General features: G+C 39.1%; 1 protein-coding gene across 8 annotated transcripts in view; it reads right to left on the bottom strand.

Moving 5' to 3' along the window:
• Window positions 1–519: 519 nt before the first annotated feature.
• Window positions 520–20604, bottom strand: part of KAT2B (lysine acetyltransferase 2B) — a 101915-nt gene continuing 81830 nt past the window's right edge. For 3 of the 8 annotated variants that reach the window (XM_032860939.1, XM_032860940.1, XM_032860946.1), the window contains exons 12-18: window positions 18235–18345; window positions 14768–14911; window positions 9082–9196; window positions 7533–7569; window positions 7227–7290; window positions 7044–7128; window positions 520–2160 (exon numbers count right to left, since the gene is read on the bottom strand). In XM_032860939.1, the coding sequence (XP_032716830.1) occupies window positions 1967–2160; window positions 7044–7128; window positions 7227–7290; window positions 7533–7569; window positions 9082–9196; window positions 14768–14911; window positions 18235–18345 (750 nt within the window). In that variant the 3' untranslated portion in view covers window positions 520–1966. Of the gene's footprint in view, window positions 2161–4023; window positions 4115–7043; window positions 7129–7226; window positions 7291–7532; window positions 7570–9081; window positions 9197–14767; window positions 14912–18234; window positions 18346–20604 lie in introns of all 8 variants that reach the window. The other 5 variants (XM_032860941.1, XM_032860942.1, XM_032860943.1 and 2 more) reach the window with 5 other exon arrangements.

Here is a 20604-nt window from a genome sequence, read left to right as displayed (position 1 = left end):
ATTATGGATATAGTCAATGGTCAACAACCAAACACTTGCCCTGTTAAACTTAATAGGCTAGAAGAAGAAAACACAACACCAAATTGAGAGCTTTTTAAAATATAATTTAAAACTATGTTGTACCAGTACAATATATTAATTTTACAAATGTAAAATTTTATCCGCTGTTAAAGCATTTGCAAAAACCACACATCCTACTTCAGCTTTATTGCACAATATCTATAAGAAAATATTAATTTTTAAATTAGAAAACATAAAAATGTTTTCAATATAGAAGAGACAATCTGATTTTAAAGACAATACTCTATAACAATGTCTACCCAGAAAATAACAACTTTCACAGGATACCAAGCTGGACAGATGCTTTGGCAGATTCAGGACAAAGCACTGTTTAAAACCAGTCCAAGATACTTAATCCAAACTGTATCATCATTCTTCACTAGAAATCTAGATGCCACTCAAGGTGGTTTCTTATGCTTATAAAAGTTGAGGCATTTTTCGGTGTGAGCATTCTGAATATCTCTTACATATTAAAAACCATACTTCCCACTGGCAAACAGCCATTTGCAGGTTTTTTTCCTTCATGCAGATTATCTCTGGCAACTGTTTTTGACAACTATTACATGATCATTTTAACTCATTTATGCTGATAGAAAACATCAAGTTAAATATACTTTTAAAACCTAGTTCTTTACAAAAATCAGTTTATAAATTTTTATCATAAAAATTAGTGTCAAAGACCATCAAAATGGCCTTCATTTGTTTGATATTAGTTGGTTCTCCCAGAGTTGGGATGGCAGATGTCCCACTTTTCTATGTAGTGTTAATCAGGAAATATTTCCAAGCACTAAGCTGGAATCCCAAGACAGGTTAATAAGGTTGTATGATGGATTTTAGTGGGAAACTACCCTGGGTCTGTCTTCCAATGTAGGTGTTAAAATACTGACAGCAAATCTTGGTGATTTAATTCACCTCAGACAATGAATATAATCTGGAGATGCAAAAGGAAAAATGTTCATATAATACATTATCAGTGGGGTTGCAAACATCATAGAAAAGGGAAAAAAATCCTTATTTGTTAGAACAAGGATTCACCAAATTTGATACGTATGTAGATGATGCATCGTTCCTTATTAAAGCACATTGATTCAATCTCAAAGTGTTTTTAAATGTATGCCTCTGTGCATCAGATTGCCTTTTGGAACTTATGGCCTGCATAAGCGAAGTCAAATATAATAGTCCACATCTGTGTAGAGAAAATAATTATTAAAATAGTGGTTATGTGCTCATGAGTTTATTGTAGGTAGATAGAATTATCAAAAATCCAGATGCTTATAAAAAAGTGTGCATTATTTAGAATTTCTTCCTTAGGAATCAAAGCAGTTGCTTTTCTGGAACTGCATTTTTCAGAACTGCTCAAAGCACCTCATCTAGATGAGTGTTTTTTTAAAAAATATATATAAAAAGTCTACAGTGAGACTTTAAACATCACATATTTCACCTTTTACGGGCTTTTTATCATGTATCCCTTCCTTAAAGTCCTTCAGAATAAAATAAAAATAAACTCTCACATTCCATTAGAAAAAAATGGAAACATTCATGGTCTGAAAAGTTTCTGCATTCCCCCAAATCTTGGTACTATGTGCAATTTCCTCATACACAGGTTTTGAGGAAACCCCTGATCATCTATTATTGAATATTCAGCTAATGGACATGCCATAGAAAATTTACAATAGTAGTAAATAGCTTAAAATCTATTCCATAAAATAAAAATGTTCTATGACTTCAATTTAAATACATATCTGAAAAAGCTAAAAGGAGGTTTTGTTTGTTTTTCAAAAGTGCTAATTATTACATTTACAAGTAAGTATCTTCAAAACATTATGTCCAATTCTTTATAAAACTAAACCACCTTGCTTTAGGCACACTGCTTGATGAGTTTCTAAGAAGCAGAAGGGGGTAAAAATCACTTGTCAATTAATCCAGCTTCCTTAATTTTACTGAAGAAGAATTTCTCCAGGATATTGGCACATTTGTAGTATTCACTCTCAGGGGGGTTGTACTCTTTGCAATTGGTAAAGACTCGCTGTAAGTCTGCCATGAATAATTTCTTAGACACGTAGTACCTATTCTTGAGGCGTTCGCTCATGGTTTTCAGATCTGCACAGGAAAAAAAAATATTAGCAATCTTTGACTCCTTTTAAACAGTAGCTGACAAAGAAGGGGACAGGGAGAGAAATCTATGTCATCAGCGTGGCTACATTTTTACCATCCCAAGCCCTTAAGAGACATTCTTATGATCACGGCAAACAGTTCTTAAATTTTATGTTGTTTCTGTTGTGAGAGCTTCTTGTGTAAAATCCCAGCATTTTTGCGTTGAAAGGATCATTATTAGTCATTTGGCCCAATCCCCGATTCAGCACAAGGAAGCTAAGTAGATTAGCAGTGATAAGTACGATAAACTAAGTACTGTTAGTTATTCACCCAGAATTAAACAGGAGAGGCTCTCTCTACCCGGAGTAGAGCAGGTGGAACGTTTGTCTGAATCACTTCATTACTTAAATCCAATCAATAAGACTGAGTTTGTTTCATTACATTCACAGTTGTTTTGGAGCTGCAGAAACAGAACTAAAGTAGAAAAACTGATCATAAACAAATCTACAGATACGCCAGTATCCTTGCACATAAAATGGTTCAAATGAATTTAGTTTCATGTTCCATCCATGAAATATGAATCACAGGCAGTAAAAAAAAACAAAACAAAACAGAACACAAATAGTAATTTCTTTTCTAAAGCAAGTAAGCTTTGAAAAATTATTGTAAAAATAATATTTTCCTAATATATTCACTTGCTTTAAATTATATTATTTTACAAATGAAAATAGTACTTTATTTAAACTTATAAGAATAGGGGCCCTGGGTGGCTCCATCAGTTGGGCGTCTGCTTTGGCTCGAGTCACCATCTCAGGGTACTGGATGGAGCCCTGCATCAGGTTCCCTGCTGAGCAGGGAGCCTGCTTCTCCCTTTCCCCCTGCCACTCCCCCTGCTTGTGACCACTCTCTTTCTGTGTGTCAAATACATAATAAAATCCTTTTAAAATACATAAATAAATAATTTTAAAAAATGAACTTGTAAGAATACCATGGGGCGTGTTTACTCCTCACTCTTAGAACTGATTTACAAAATTCCATGCAGATTAGAAGACGTTAACATTTCTGTATGCCTGGGTGGCTCAGCCGGTTAGGTGCCTGACTTCTGATTCCAGTTCAGGTCAAGATCTCAGGGTCGTGGGAACTGAGTCCTGTGTCAGGCTCTCCCCTGAGCATGGAGCCTGCCTGAGATTCTCTCTCCCTTTCCCGGTGTCCCTCCCCCACAGGTATGTACTCTCCCTCTCTCTATAAATAGGGGCACCTATTTCTCTCTCAAATAAATAGGGGCACCTAGGTGGCTCAGTTGGTTAAGCAGCGGCCTCTTGGTTTTGGCTCAGGTCATCACCACAGAGTCCTGGGATAGAGCCCCACAGCAGGCTTCACGCTCAGTGGGGAGTCTATTTCTCTCCTTCTCCCTTTCTCTGTGCTCCTCTTGCTCCTCCCCTGGCTAGCATGTCGTTCACTCTCTCTCTCTCTCTCTCAAATAAATCAATAAATCTTAAAAAAAAAAATAAAATAAAATAAAGAAAAGAAAATCTTATACAAAAAAAATTAAAAAAGAAGATGCTAACATTTGTCTACTTATAGGTACCCTAGTTGTCTTTAAGTCTGGTTCTGTCATTAAAAATTATATTAACTGTACATGGAAAAGTCAAAATTGTTTAAAAAATAAAATAGCTCTACCAATGCCCAAATTCCCACTATATTATCACATTTTCCAGAAGGAAAGAAACTTATAACTGAATACACTGGGATCATCAGCTAGTGAGATATATAAATTTATGTGCAACATCCAAAAATGGGGAGAATTCACTTGTGTCAAAATCTTAAATCTACCACAAAACACCAAAGAAAAAAATGTGAAATAGGTACTTTTGCCTATTTCCTTTGACTAAAGCTTCTCTTGGTTAGTGATATGTCATCGTATCTGAGAGTTCAACTTTCAATTTTCTTTCTTCTCTAACTAAAACAGTTCAGAAGGAGAGAAAAATTGGCAAATATTAAGATACTTTATAAAGGCTCAGCAAATACCCCACTAGATGTCTCACCCAAGTGTGACTGAGCAGATGAAGATGTCCTCTCAGTAAATGAAAGAAGAGCAATAAAATTAACTGTGCCTCTCTAGGTAGAGTTGGATATCTACCTTACCACCTAATGCCTACCACTTAAGATATGCTGCTCAATACAGTGTTTATGTTTTAGAAGAAGAGTTGTATAACTAAAAGGGGGTGGGGGGAATGAAACATGGCACAAAGAAGTTTATCCAAAAGATTTCAAACTATTATTTGGAAGAAAGGTGGTAAGAAGAGATGGAGAGAGCCTAAGCTACAGCAGAAACAAAATGAGAGCCATAAAAGTATCTGGATCTTTCAGAATAATTAAAATCATTCTGTGTTATTTCCTTTCTATATTTCTATTCTATTCTTAAGTTATAAATAACATCTTTCAGGTGCCTGGGTGGCTCAGTCGGTTAAGTGTCTACCTTTGGCTCGGGTCATGATCCCAAAGTCCTGAGATTGAACCCTGTATAGGCTCCCTGCTCAGCAGGGAGCCTGCTTCTCCCTCTCCCTGCCACTCCCCCTGCTTGTGCTCTCTCTGTCAAATAAATAAATACAATCTTTAAATAAGTAAATAACATTGTTCTTCCTCTAGCCTTACTAGAAGCTTACTGACCAAATGGCATGTTAAAGAAGGTGATTAAGTATCAGTGATATCACATATGGAAAAATCATTAAATTATTCCATTTTCATCCCTCCCACCAACTGCGGAGTTCTGAGTAAATAGGAAAACCCTGCCCAGCAATCCACGAATGGTAAGAAGACATGCTTGGGCCAGACTACTTAGACGATGTTCTGAATGAGATTCTCTAAATGATACAGGCTGGACCTCATTCATATGGAAGAAAAAGCGTTTCTGAGAGCACAAAGGAAAGAGAAGAAATGTTTTTAGAAAAAGCTGAGAAGGCAATAATGGGGGAAAGTAAAATTACAGATTTGTCAGTCTTGCCCCAAAAGCATGACCATCTTAAGGACAAGACTATACCTTTCACTCAGCACCTAAAGGCACCCTAAGAAAAATATTACTGCTCCCCTAAAAAGCACCACTTACTGTTGTAACTTTGTCTAGAACACACCTCAGTCTACCATTGGGCTTGCTCAACAGGGCCAATATTCCGCTCATGAGCAGTCAGCTATGCACACAGGTGGTAGCCAACTGGAGAGGCTCACACCCTTCTCGGGCTGGACCAAGCAAAACATTTCCAGAGGTGACAGAGGGGACCTTCTAGACCTACCACTGCAGGTCTTCAGAGAGTACATGAGCAGGGCTGAAAGATAATTATTCTCCCCCAACCTTATACAACCTCCTATGAGTGTTTCATGAAGGGAGTTGAGATGGTCCAGGCGATGAGGATGCAAAGGTCAGTTAAATTTGGAAATGGGCATAAAGGATTTTAACAGGGAGCCTAGGTGGCTCAGTCGTTAGGCGTCTGCCTTCGGCTCAGGTCATGATCCCAGGGTCCTGGGATCGAGGCCCACATCAGGCTCCCTGCTCAGCAGGAAGCCTGCTTCTCCCTCTCCCACTCCCTCTGCTTGTGTTTCCTCTCTCACTGTGTCTCTGTCAAATAAATAAATAAAATCTTTAAAAAAAAAAAATAAAGGATTTTAACATATTTTTTACAGGATGGAAAACACTGAGGGGCATGTGACCAGTTCAGGCAATGGGGCATGGGACCCTTGATCTCAGGGCTGTGAGTCTTAGCCACATGTTGAGTAAGGAGATTACTTAAAAATAAGACCTTTAAAAAAGAATAAAAAGAAAAGAAGATACTGATTCCCCAAACACTTTGAATTCCATTCAGAATTCTAGACTCACTCAACCCTTACACTTCAGTTTTCATAACTAAGATACAGAGAAGCAAGGCAGAGAGAAAAGAGAAAGAAAAGCATATGCATGTAGGTACACATTAAGGAGGACAGACTACCAAAATCATTACAATGACTATATTGAAAATTCATGTGAAAATTAATGCTACAGAAAACACCTACAAATAACTCTTTTATCAGGGAGCTAATAGAGCCCTTTCATTCTTCCTTTCATATTTTAATAACGTCTTAGTACCAGGAACAGTTTGCAGGTAGAAAAGGGACAGAAGACACAGGCTGTCTCCGAAACAATGGCCACACAACTGACTGAAAACAGTTCAGCTAGTCGTCTGTCATCTACACAATGCCAAATTAGCTTAATTGGATTCTCAATTGGCTCAATTAATCATTTTAGCATGGTGCAGGCACAGCAGCAAATTCCACAATTCTACATTTCTAAATCATTTTGTGTTTGTCTGGCATTGGATGTGGAACAAAGCTTTTAACGGGAATATAAATAGTGACACTAATAGTATCCATCAAGAGCGTAGAAAATCGAGAACTGAGTTACTAGGATTTCTCCCTCTGCTAGTGTAGCAGGCAAGCAGCCCTACTCCAACTTATTTTGCATCGCTTTCAAAAATTATCAAAAGCCTCAAAATATATCAAGAGGAGAGCCTGAAGTTCTCCATGTGCAACCAAATGGGTAGAATGTAAACCAGGTTATGTCCCAACAGCCAGCTTTCGCATCTAGGGCTGGGTGCAGCTCCCCACCTGGGTTCTCTGCATCCAGTGCCGGCGGCAGGTGGCTGTAAAAGCTGCGGGCATGTCTAACGAGACTGGGCCACCCACCTGTCTTTTATCACTCTACTCTGTATCAGTGGCCCAGATGCAGGGAACCCCACCGCCCATCACATACACCCTACCCTACAACAGAAGAGTACAAATCAAGCTCAGCAACCACGTGTCCCCCACACCGCCATCCAGAGAGAGTTAAATCTATACTTAGAAAATGTTAATGGCATTACCCATGGGGAACCTTATAACTTCATAATATCCCGGAGCTTCTGTTCTCTTCACAGGTTCCATGAAGGGCCAAGCGCTTTGATGGCTCTTGAGTAAAGAAAAAAGTAAGGTATCTAATATGGAAATTCCATGTGGGAAATCATTTCAAAATATCTGCATGAGGTGAATGAAAAGACAACACTCACCTTCACCTGCTGCAGGATGCTCTTGAGCGTGCTGTAAAGCTGGTCAGGGTCTTTGGGCTCTTTACTTGAAAGGAAAAGAGTAAACAGCAAGAACCATGATTAGTTTTTTGCCCCCTTGCCAGGGGATTCCTATTCTGCTTATTTTGACCAAAACCTAAAATGGGAGCCATCCCAGAATTGTTTATGAAAACTGAAAAGCAGCAAGTGCTGTAATGGGTGATTATAAGTAGTTTGCCTGCTTCCTCTAAGTTTCTGGAAGGAGAGAAAAATCACTTCCATTAATATCCTCTCACCCATCCTACTTACCTTTTCTCTTTTCCACTCGGCTTCCAGCCTGTCTCTCCTATATGTCAACAAAATTAAACACTGAATGAGAACTGCTTTTGGTCAAGAGAGTAACAAAAGTAATACTTAACAAAAATGAAATAAATTACAAGCATGCCTCAATAAAAGTCTACCTCTGGGAAGACAGAAATCAACTGCAATTAATTACTTCCTTCTACAGCTAACAGCATGAAACATTTCCGAGATAGCCAACACCTCTTTCTGTTGGTGTTTTTTAAAGAAGGAACTCCCAACTTTTCAGAGGAAAATATAAAAAATAAGTATGTCCAGTATTTGGGGCACGTGTATATTTTAAACTCTAAATCACATATTTTGCTAATCACCACGTAAAAGAGTTAAGCTGTTATTTTAGGTTAGAACAAACCTTATCCTGGCCTCTCTTTTATTTGGCAAAAACCCTGCTTGTAATACAAGATGGTTTAGTGCAGCAGAAAGAAACTACAGCTTCAAGGATTTGATTTCTTGCTCTCTCCTTAAAAGCTAACTTATCCGAGATAAGTTACTTAACCTTTTGCCTCTGTAATTTATCAATCTATAAAACAGAACTCTAAAAATTAGGTGATATTATCCCTTCTGAGATTAGCTGATGTATGTAAAAACAAAAACAAAAACAAAAAAAAAACCAAAAACAGAAGAATGCCGGCGCAAGAGGGCATTCAGCAATGTGATTATCTATGATGCATTAGCAGGGGTAATGTAGGGAAGTGAAATTTCTAGGTCTAGAAGTAAAAGTCAGATCTGCTATAGGGTAGCTATTGTATTGAAGGGATGTATCTTGCCGGAATAAGGTCTTACTTTTTTCTGGAGAGCTGTGGTTTGTTTGATTTTGTGCTGTGTATTGAATCTTCAATATGCTACAAGATCCTGGATTTGAACTCATTGAAAGTGTGGCTATTCGATAGCTTTCAATCTACAAAAACAGCTATTTTGCAAGTTTTCACCCACGACAATTCATCTCTAACGCGCACAGATAAGAACCCTTGGGAAAACTACTCTAAAACAGGGAACTTGAAACAAATTATATGTTTCCCAATCATCTTTTCTCGAAATTTGGAGACAATTTTGGCCCAGCACACACCTGGGCAGGCTGCAGTCATGAGAGCAGGAGCAAGGGTGCACACAGCAACAAATCCGCAGACCGGCATCCCACTGCTGCTAATTCTGACGGTTACTGGCCACGTGCTATTTGCGATCAAAGGACTTCACCATTCTGAGACTCAATTCCCCCATTCATAAAAGTAGAATTCCCCCATGCTATCCACAGCCATCTTTCAGTAAATGATGGATATGAACAGCTATTAGAAGGAGTCATCTAAGTCCTCCTTAATTTGTTTGCACTCAGTAGAGAAAAGACAAAGGAAAAGCATTTGCCCCCTTAAGACTACAAACCCCACGAATGGAGACAGGCAAGGCAAAAAGCTTTCCAAATCACTGCACTCTGGCAACCATTTTAAACACAGTGCATGGCAAACCCGAAAGATTTTGCTGTTAAAAGAAGATCTATACATACTAATTCCGGGAATGCTTTCTATTGGAATCTGCCGAACTCCATCTTTAAAACATGAAAGTCCAGGGTATACTTTTCGAATCTGGGCTTGTTTTCTTTCTATCAGCTTTTTAATGATCTGTAAGGCACAGGAAGAAAATGCGTTTAGTGACAGAAGTCTGTTGGCTACAGATGACATCAGTCAACCTAAAAAGTCGGTCTCCTAAATAAAGTCTTCGGGACGTGAAAAGGGAGAGAGGGTGAATGCAATTGAACAGGGAAGACCTGAAAATGTACTATTATACCATACCCCTCCAGCGGCATTCACACAACTGTTTTTTGTGGTTTTTTTAAAGATTTTATTTATTTATTTGACAGAGAGAGATCACAAGTAGGCAGAAAGGCAGGCAGAGAGAGAGAGGGAGAAGCAGAGAGCCCGACGTGAGGCTCGATCCCAGTACCCTGGGATCATGACCTGAGTCAAAGGCATCGGCTTAACCCACTGAGCCACCCAGGTGCCCCTCACACAACCATTTTTGAATACTTGTCCCTTGCCATCAAAAAAGCCAACAGTGAGAGAACACACTGCCCTGGAGGCCCGCCATCCTCTTTGGCACAGAAGCCAGGTGTCCTGCCCTTCTTCTCTGAGGAGCCTCTGCCGGAGCTGATCAGCTACCCAGCCCAAGCCCCAGGCCTGGACCTCTTCACATCCCCCAACTAGGAGCTAAGTGTTCCCTTTCCTGGACTGAAGGGCACTTGAACAGGCCTCAAAAAGTCCCCAGTGCCAGGTAGGTTGACATTATTATTCAAAATTTTCAAGGCTTGAGCCCTAATCTATACTCTTTGCATCAGAAAAGCGGCTCCAAACTGTTGAGGCAACACACCCCCTGGTGTGAGCAGCCAGGATGAATGATGAATGGGAATTTTGAGAGAAGTTTGTTTTGTAAAATAGTTCCTGAAGTACTGAGGTCAACTATTTCCAAAACAGTGCCAGTTTCCCGTTTAAAAAAGAAAAATTAATTAAAAATAGCTATCCAGAAATTAACTATGTCGTAACTGATTTTGGAAAAGAAAAAATGAGAGAAAGGGAAAAAAGGATGGGGGGGGAGCAAACCATAAGAGACTGAGGGTTGACGAGGGCAGTGGGGGATGGGCTAGAGGGTGATGGGCATTAAGAAGGGCGCCTATGATGAGCTTTGGGTGTTATATATAAGTGATTAATCACTAAATTCTATATTACACTGTAAGTTAACTCACTAGAATTTAAATAATAATTTGAGAAAGAAAAACACAGTAGCAGTCAGTAATTGAATTCACAAAGGTAAACTAAAAATTCCAGTTCCTAACAGCTTGATCTCAAACGTATCATTGGTAAATGCTCCAGCATGAATGCATTTTAATCCTGACAATTAAACAAAGAACTTCATAAGGTGACTGCGACTAGTAAAAGTGTATGTCTGGTAAACCTAGTTCACTGCTGTGCAACAGAAATATCATGCAATCAGCTCATGTGAGTTTTTGGTAAGGTTTTAGTCATTTCAGAGAGAGAGGACAGGAGCAGTGGAGTGGCAGAGGGAGAAGCAGGCTCCCATCGGAACAGGAAGCCCAGACTGGGGACTCAATCCCAGGACCCTGAGATCATGACCTGAACTGAAGGCAGAGGCTTAACCAACTGAGCCCCAAAGGCACCCACCCTCCCCATCCACTCATGTTCCAGTAGCCACATTTTTTAAAGTAAAAAGTAACAGGAGAAACTGTACTTTAACAATACATTTTTTATGTTTTTATTTAATCTAATACATCCAAAATATTATCACTGCAGCATATAATCAGTTAAAAAAAAAGTATGAGATATTTTACATTTACATTCTTTTATTCTTAACAGGTCTTCAAAATCAGAGTGTATTTTATACTTACAGAGCATCTCAATTTCAACTAGCCATGTATCAAACACTCAGGAGCCAAATGCACCTAGTGGCTGCCACTCTGGATAGGATAGATCTAGATGCATGCTCTCCCTTTGTTTATTTACGAGTTCAAGTTTTTTTATTTATTTTTTTAAGATTCTATTTTTGGGCGCCTGGGTGGCTCAGTGGGTTAAGCCTCTGCCCTCGGCTCAGGTCATGATCTCAGGGTCCTGGGATGGAGTCCCACATCAGGCTCTCTGCTCAGCAGGGAGCCTGCTTCCCTCCGGCCCCCCGGCCTGCCTCTCTGCCTACTTGTGATCTCTGTCTGTCAAATAAATAAAAAACTAAAAAAAAAAAAAAAAAAAAAAGATTTTATTTTTGGGGGCACCTGGGTGGCTCAGTTGGTTAAGTGTCCCCCTACTGATTTCAGCTCACATAGTGAACTCAGGGTTGTGGGATCCAGCCCCATTAGGCATCTGGCTCAGTGAGGAGTGTCTGAGTTTCTCTAACTCTGCCCCTCCCTCCCCACACCTGCATGCTCTCCGTCTCTAAAATAAATAAATTAAAAAAAAGAAAAAGATTTTAAAGTAATCTCTATAGCCAACATGGGGCTCAAATTTACAACCCCAAGATCAAGGTCACATGCTCTTCTGACTGAGCCAGCTAGGTGCCCTGAGTGTAAGCCTTATTATTATTTTTTAAGTTTTTAAATTTATCTAAGTAATCTCTACACCCAACTTGGGGCTCAAACTCACAACTCCAAGATCAAGAGTCAGATGCTCTCTGACAGAGAGAGCCAGGGACCCCACCCCAGTCTAAGTCTTTTTAAAGGAGAATGCCAATTGTAATCTCTTAAACAAACACCTTCAGAAAATATAATTTCAAATATAATTTTAAAACTTTTTCTCTTTATCACGGATACTCTCAGATGTGATAACCCACCCAGGTGGCTTCCATAGCCCTTGTGTAGCACCCTGAAGGGGGCGGAGTCCTAGTGAGTGACTCATAACAACACTGGAGGGCTTCTTAACCCCTCTGTGCCTCCAAGGGTTGCTCTGGAGAAAGGAGACACTTTACTTGTTTCAGTCTTTTATCTTCACCTTCCTCGAAAATGTTTCCACTTCTTCACCATGTCATCATCATTCTTTCCTCAAATTCTTCTCCCATTTCATCCCTTCAGCTTTAGTCTCCCCAAACACAAGATTTGGGGGAGCTCTTCCATCTTTAATATGTCACCAAGTCTTAGCACGTGTTCTTACAAAGAAATCCCACTGGTTGGCGTCACCCTTACTTTGGATCCTCCAAACCCAGTCCCTTGTCACCTTACACTCGGATGAAGATTTGAGATGTATCCCTACATCCCAGCTCCACGCCCCCCAAACACATGCATATATACACTCAACTTTGCCTTCTCATGACCTATTTATACTTTCTCAAACAGTGGCTGTTATCACGGGCACACCTAGGGTCCTAGCTGCGCATGTGCCCATGAATCTACTTACGCTGGACTCTGAATCTTTGCTCATGCTGATGGGATTCAGCAGACTCAAAACAGTTCAAAACATATTTCCGACAAAGACACCTCCGATGATATTAGGCCCCTGAAGGACCGCACCTTCCTCTTGCCCTTGGAGTCAACACTCACAAAGTAGCCCTCAACTCCTACTCTGCTCCCCTGTCCCACTGCACTAGCTTTCCCTCTCCATCTCCACTCGACACAACCACAACTTATTCTGCTCATGCATGCTTTCAGGGGCCAGCAAAGCCCTCCATCTACTTACAACTTGTCTGCTACTACCATCAGTCCCTGTCTTCTGCAAGGGGGAGGGTTTCACAAGTTGAAATAAAGATACTTGTGAAAATCATTCAAGTTCTGTGGAAGAAGACACTACATGAAATCCAGTATTTTATTATGGTGACTTCAAGTCTCTTTGAAAGAAACTAGGTTCATAGCTGCATCATCCACTCAGTGGCATGTGTTAGAGAAGGCTGGAGGCAAACAGGGAAGGGGAGGTGAGAGGGAGATGAGATACAAGAGGGGAGGAGCAAAAGGAAGGGGAAGGAGCCCTGTCTTCTAAAGGACTGAATGCTCTTGTTAGCTCTGTGTTCATGGCTTTCCCCTGTATGCACTAAGAGCCAAAAGATCCAGACTAGGTGAATCTGAAGGAGACTCCTGCTCTCTTCTTTCACCAGAGATGCATGGATGCTCCTCAGAGGAGGAAGGAGGGCCCAGCAGCTGACTGCCTGGTGATGGCTCTAGTTGGCCAGCAGTCCCTCATGCTGAATGGGGAGCTGCTGAATACAGACCTGCTCATTAAACCCCAAAGAGAACAATGAAGAAAGCTAGTTCTTTAGAAAGAAACAGAGAGAGGGGCCTGCTGTGCTTTTATTAACTCTCCAAGTACCCTATTTGGAATTTACTCTAAGGCTGGCATCTCTGAGCAAGAAACAACAAAGGTTGTTTTTATTTTCTTTAAAAAAAAAAGCCTAAAAAAAGCGCCTTTTGCTCACATTCATAAGAACAAACCTGACCCACATTAAGTAAAAAGGAAAATATTTCTTGAGCACCTACTATGCACCAAACACTGCATAAGGACTTTTATGTCTGTTATGTTGATGATATCTGACAAACAACCAAGAACTGGGATTAAGGGAAATTAGTAGAAACCAGAAAACAAAGATGGGAATTAAGACAGATGCTTTTTCTAGTTACTTGCTAGAAAAAGAATGCACTAAAATGAGTAACCGGAGTATAAAGTGGAAATGATGAGGGATGACATAGCCACAAAGCCCTTTTTTTTTTTAAATTTTATTTTTATTTATTTATTTGACAGAGATCATAAGTAGACAGAGAGGCAGACAGAGAGAGAGGAGGAAGCAGGCTCCCCACCGAGCAGAGAGCCCGATGTGGGGCTCGATCCCAGGACTCTGGGATCATGACCTGAGCCGAAGGCAGAGGCTTTAACCCACTGAGCCACCCAGGTGCCCCACAAAGCCCATTTTTGAACGTCAATGAACTAGGGGGAGCGAGGAGGTGATCCTGGGCTTAACACAAAATTCGTTCATTTAATAAATGCACACTCCCCAATTATGCTCTTTTTATGGTATTTTCTTCTGTCTTGGACAAATGTAAAACTACTACATAGTCAAATCTCTCAACCTTTCCTCTGTTTCTCTTTTAGTTCTTATGTATAAAAGACTTCACCCCAAAATGGGATAGCAAATCACTGAATTCCTACAAATACAGGCCTTCGAAATTCCCAATGTTAAAAAGAGAGATGAATACATGCTAAGATAAATGCCCATGTAAGATGATGAGTAACAAAAATTCAAATAAGCGGATCAAACTAGTGGTAGTGAAGTTCAAAGAAGAAACTGAACACAGGCCAAAGTGGTCCTATTCGTACGTGTGTTGGGAGAGTGAGGTAGGAAATGGATAAAGACACCAAGCTAGAGGCTTAAAGCATCAGTAATGGCTTTTCGAGAAGAGTTTAGATAAGTGAAGAAGTCTGGGAAGGATGCATGAGGCTAAATGTAAAGGCCTTGAAGGCGAAGGTAAGATGTCATCATATTTTACAAGTTTTATATTTTATACCAATTTAACAAGTGTTGACCCTCTTAGGAATGGTGCCTAGAAAGGAAACAGATCAAGTGTCCCATCAAAGAAGAAATATGTACAAACTACAGCAAACCAAAATCATGATGACACACCATAGAGCCATCCACACAGAGCCCAGAGACACACAACTCACCCAACAAAGACCACCCTGTAGAGAAGGAACAGGAGGCGGTCCCGTGCTTACCTCCTTTTGCTTCTTAATGATGACAGAAAATTCTGTGTATGGGATCCGTGGATTTAGCTCACATCCCATTAAAGTGGCCCCCTCATAATCCTTGATGTAGCCAACATATTTGGTTTTAGGTATTTTAATTTCTTTGGAGAAACCCTGCAATGCAAATAAATTCATTCATACAGCCACTGTGCAACAAATATCCACTGAATGCAAACCGTATGGTAGGCAGCAAGATACACTTCTTTCAAGTTCTCATCCTATTACTCTGGAAAGGACTAGCATCCCCACTGTGGAGTTCAAAAACATCAAAAATCAAATTCCAAATAGGAAGCAAGACAACATAAAAAAAAATAATCCTAGTAAAACACAAATTATACTAAATGGTTTTTTAACAGACCTAATATTAATGTTGAATTTTCCATTAAATTAAACATTCTCCCAATTCCTCTTCAATTCCATTAAATTGAAATTCTCCCAAATTGGGGAGGGGACCCCAGGATTCTCAACAAATCAAAAACCAATCTAAGTTCTAAAAGAAAAGCTTATCAAAAAATACAGTAATTAGGGGTACCTGCCTGGGTCAGTCAGTAGAGCATGTGATTTTTTCTTTTTAAGATTTTATTTATCTGAGGGGTAGGGAGAGCAGAGGCAGAGGGAGAGAGAAACCGAGGCAGACTCCATGCTGAGTGCACAACTGCATGCAGAGCTCGATCTCACAGCCCTGAGATCATATCCTGGACTGAAACCAAGTGTGCCGCCCAGGCACCCTGGACCATGAGACTCTTGATCTTGGGGTTGTGGAGCTCCACATTGGGTACAGTCATTACTTAATTACTTATTACCCTTTTCCTTTTTCCTTTCTTTCTTTTTTTTTTTTAGATTTTATTTATTTATTTGAGAGAGAAAGAGAGCACAAGTGGGGAGTGAGGAGGGGCAGAGGGAGAGGGAGAAGCAGACTCCTGCTGAGCAGGGAGTCTGACCAGGGTATGAACCCAAGACCATGAGATCATGACCTGAGCTGAAGGCAGAGGCTTAACCGACTGAGCCACCCAGGTGCCCCCAAAATAAAATCTTTAAAATATACATATACAATAATTAGAACTTTAATGTTGATGAAATGAAACCCCTACTATATAGGCGAAAACTTCCAGACCATTGTAATGTGTAGCTGTGTCAGTGACATTTATCTGTAATATGTTCATTTATATACTTTAATCTGCAATAACCAAGTGCTACAGGATATATATTCATATATTTATATCATAAACATAATTTTCCTTACAATGCCTATTTCAGTTCTTTGCAGTGAATTACTTGGAATTCAGACTATCACAAAGACACTGCCTCCCTTTCAGCAAAATTTATTCTCCAAGCAATCATTACCATCATCCTCATAGAGGACTACAGACAAGTCATTTAAGAACCATGACTGGTATTTCAAGCTTTGCAATGCAGTTGCAGCCTAAGAAAGCTGATACTCAAGCCTTCAGTTAACAACCCCACTGAGTTGTCCCAAATGAGTTTTATTATAAAAGTCACAGACACAACCCAAAGAATGAGAAGAAAACAAATAGGAGATTATCTGACATCAGAGGAAGAAAAGCTCTCTAATTACATGAGACTTATATAAAATAAAGAAGTCAACAGATTTTATGTAATGAAGTCTTTAAGAATTTGTATATCAAAAGTCACAAGCAATGTTGAAACAACTGACAAATGGGAGAAAAATAATAAGATGTTAATATCCTCATATACAAAGAGTCCTCTATGTGAAAATAAATATTTTAGTAGAAAAAGAGGCAAAATACAATTAACCGGCAATTCAAAAACAGAAAAAGAAATACAAATACAAAGGATCACTGAATAAGAAAAAACACATCAAACTTCACAATAATTAAATAAATATAAACAAAATATAAACATACGTAATTTATTATCTAGGAAAGGAGCAAAAAAAAATGTTTTTCAAACATTTCAAACATTATCAAACTTTTTCCTGAACCCCCTTCTATATTGCTGACAAGAACAGAAATTGTTACAGCATTTGGCAATGCATAACAAAACCTCAGATATATTTGGAAACAACTCTACTTCTAGACATTCACTCTAAGCAAACTTACCACAGATGAGGGTAACATACCTATGAACACACACTTATAAATGTACATTTACATAGAACAAACACCTGAATGTCCTAAACACGTAGTATTGGTTTAATGAAGCATTTTCTAATTATACCATAAAATTTCAGAGAACCATCAAAAATTATATAAATATTGGGGCACCTCAGTGGCCCAGTTGGTTAAGTGACTGCCTTCAGCTCAGGTCATGATCCTGGAGTCCTGGGATGGAGTCCCACATCAGGTTCCCTGCTCAGCAGGGAGTCTGCTTCTCCCTCTGACCCTCCCTCTCCTCATGCTCTCTCTCTCATTCTCTCCATCAAATAAATAAAATCTTTTTAAAAAATGATATAAATATTAATAATCAGATTAAGTGAAAAGGCAAGTAATTCAATTACATATAATAGGAGCCCAGTTTTATATTTATATACATATATACACATTAACACATACACAGAACAATTATTAGGAGGGAACCTATCAAAATAGTAACAGCAAATCTCTTTGGTGGTAGAATTACAATTGATTTTTCTTCATTCTACTTTACTATGCCCAAACTTCTACAGTAACTTTACATTACTTTTGTAGTTAGAAAAGTAAATGAAAATGTTTAGGAATTATAAAGCATTATTTAAAAAAATATGCAGCCAATGAATAATCTTTAAAAAGTTGAGCTGAAAACTTCTGGTAAGAAAGGACCAAGATGGCAGCCAAGCTCCTAGCCTACTGTGTGCTGCCAAAAAAGAACTCTAAGAACTTTCAGAACTTTCTTTCTGCTGACATAAATGGAGGATTTCCACAGACTGAATCTATTTCTCTTATTCATGGAGAACTCTACTCACCTAGCCTTGGGAATTTCTCCTTAGCCTGGGGATACCATATTTTAGAATCCGTGATGCAATATTATACTTCATTTATAGATGGCATTCATTCACTCACTCAACAAATCTCTCGTACTTACTGTGCTGGTTATAACCTCCACTAAAATCTGAAGCTTAGTCCTGGCTTAAGGATTAACAAGTAGTTGCATGTCCTTCTTATAAATAGAAAATGCTAGGGGAAAAACTTCCTTAGATGAAGGCTACCTGAGTATATATTAAGAAAAGAAATGACAAGCCACCTGGGTGGCTCAGTGGGTTAGGCCTCTGCCCTCGGCTCAGGTCATGATCTCATGTCCTGGGATCGAGTTCTGCATCGAGCTCTGTGCTTGACGGGGAGCCTGCTTCCTCCTCTCTCTCTGCCTGCCTCTCTGCCTACTGCGATCTCTCTCTGTCAAATAAATAAATGAAATCTTAAAAAAAAAAAAAAAGAAAAGAAAAGAAATGACAGAACAGGGTGGCACAGTGAAAAACTTACCTGTTTCTTGAAGTAACCAATTGCATATTCATCTGCATATGTGAGGAAGTTCAGGATATCATGTTTTATATGATATTCTTTCAAGTGATTCATCAGGTGTGTTCCATAGCCCTATGTGGAAGTTAGTAAACACATAAACATATTCGATTCTGGAAAAAAGACAACCCATTCCTACAGATTCACTCAGAAGCACTGGCAAATTTAGGAACTGGTACTTTGATATATTTTATCAACATAATACTAACACACCCTTTCCTGCATTTCTGAACTTTGAAAACGACCCACAAAACCAATAAATTCAAAATCCTTGACCTGAGATACAATCATCAGTTTAAATACAAGTTTCTGGTTCTTTGGAAGTAACACACCAAGGCTATAAGCTGTGGCTCAAACCTAAAGACTACTTGCTGAATGTTAACAAAGAAGCTTGCGGAGTTAACACTGATTATGATTTCTGCTTATCTTTAAAGTATTTGAGAACCTGCGATGCAAAGAGCTATGTAAATGAAAAGCTAATCTTTACTAGAATATTAACTAACCCAAGTGTTTCCTGAATGTATACAAATCAGCAACTCTTCCAAAGAAATGTATCATATCCCATACACAGGATTTTCATGTTTGTCTTATCAAGCCTTTCCAAGCAAGGTCTACGAAATCCAGACTCTCTAAGTGAGCCAGAGGACATAAGGAAGTAAATTAAAGACAGTGAACAATGTTGAATAAATTAATGATAGAAATATGAAAAATATGAAAAAAAATATGCAAGTACCAGGTTTTTCAGTGAAGTACAAAGGTTAGAAAATATCTATAAAGTGGCTGTTTTAGAACCTCATTAAAAGAGGTGAAAGTAAATCCAAGCATCCCAACACAAATACCTTCACATAAATATTTTAGAATTTGGTGACACACTTTTCTAAAGGACTCAAATGTGCTTACAGGTATGATCTCATGGAACCGCAATACCACAGGGGGAAAAGGATGTTTAGAAATCATTTGGTCTAAGTCTCTATTCCATGTGATGCTAGAAATCTTCTGCCATCTACCCTGAAAAGGTGAGCTGTCAGAAACCTCCAGCACAGGGACATCCCTTGGTCCTTAGGTAAACCAGGTAATCTTCAGTTGGGGAGTTCTTCCTAACGTTTATTTGAGATCTGACCCCTTGTTATATCTACTTCTTGACCTTAGTTCTATTTTCAGAGGAACAAAGACTCATTCCTACTCTTAACAATTCTTCAAGCCTTTATTTTATTTTTTTTTTAAAGATTTTATTTATTTATTTGACAGAGAGAGATCACAAGCAGGCAGAGAGGCAGGCAGAGAGAGAGGAGGAAGCAGTCTCCCTGCTGAGCAGAGAGCCCGATGCGGGGCTCGATCCCAGGACTCTGAGATCATGACCTGAGCCGAAGGCAGCGGCTTAACCCACTGAGCCACCCAGGCGCCCCTCTTCAAGCCTTTAAAGACCATACTCTTTCATGCCCATCCCTACCTCCCAAACCCCACGTGAAGTATCATCAAGGTTTCCGTCATTCCTTAAAAGGCATTGATTGGAAGACCCCTTACTAATCTAATCACTCTTTTCTGGGCTTTCTCCTGTTTAACATTGCCCTTTGGAAGCCTAGAAGGACCAAACATAATAATTAGGGGATGATCTGCCTGGTAAATAGGAGAAGAGTATTACTACCACTTTCCTCAAGAAATTCTTCCACTGATGTTACCCAAGGACATTTTAGCTTTTCCCAAACATTTTACAATACTAATATATTTTAAATTTCAATACAACTTGAATAAAAAGAAGAACGAAATGTCTCCCTCCTTGAGGAGATGATGGTAAAATGGGGAAGATAAATACATAAATATGTAGTGAGAGTACAGAGCTGAGCTGTTCAATATGGTACATGTGGTTTTTGAGCAACTAAAATGTGACTAGCCTAAACTGAGATGTACTAGAGTGTGTAAAATACACATCAGGAAAAAGAGGAAAAAAAAAAAAACCCTCAATAACATTTTATCCTTATTACATGTTGAAATGACAATATTTTAGACACACTAAATTAAATAAAAAATATCAAAATTTAAAAAAATATATCAAAATTAATTTCACCTGTTTCTTCTTACTTTTTAAACTATGGCTTCTAGAAAATTTTACAATTATATATGTGGCTTGCATTTGAGACCCAACGCATATATCTATTGTGTTAATATAATGTGATGCATTTGTATCTATAATACAGAAAAAGGCAGGGTGCCTCGGTGGCTCAGTCCACTAAGCGTCCAACTCTTGATTTTAGCTCAGGTCATAATCTGATGGTTGTGAGCTCCAGCCCCATGACAGGCTACAAACTGAGCATGGACCAACATGGGGCTTGAATT

The sequence above is a fragment of the Lontra canadensis genome, unplaced genomic scaffold (genome assembly GCF_010015895.1).
Source record: "Lontra canadensis isolate GAN:19392208 unplaced genomic scaffold, GSC_riverotter_1.0 scaffold20, whole genome shotgun sequence".
Lineage (NCBI taxonomy): Eukaryota > Metazoa > Chordata > Mammalia > Carnivora > Mustelidae > Lontra > Lontra canadensis.
The sequence above is the reverse complement of the archived record's forward strand: the minus strand, read 5'-3'. Positions and strand labels throughout refer to the sequence as shown.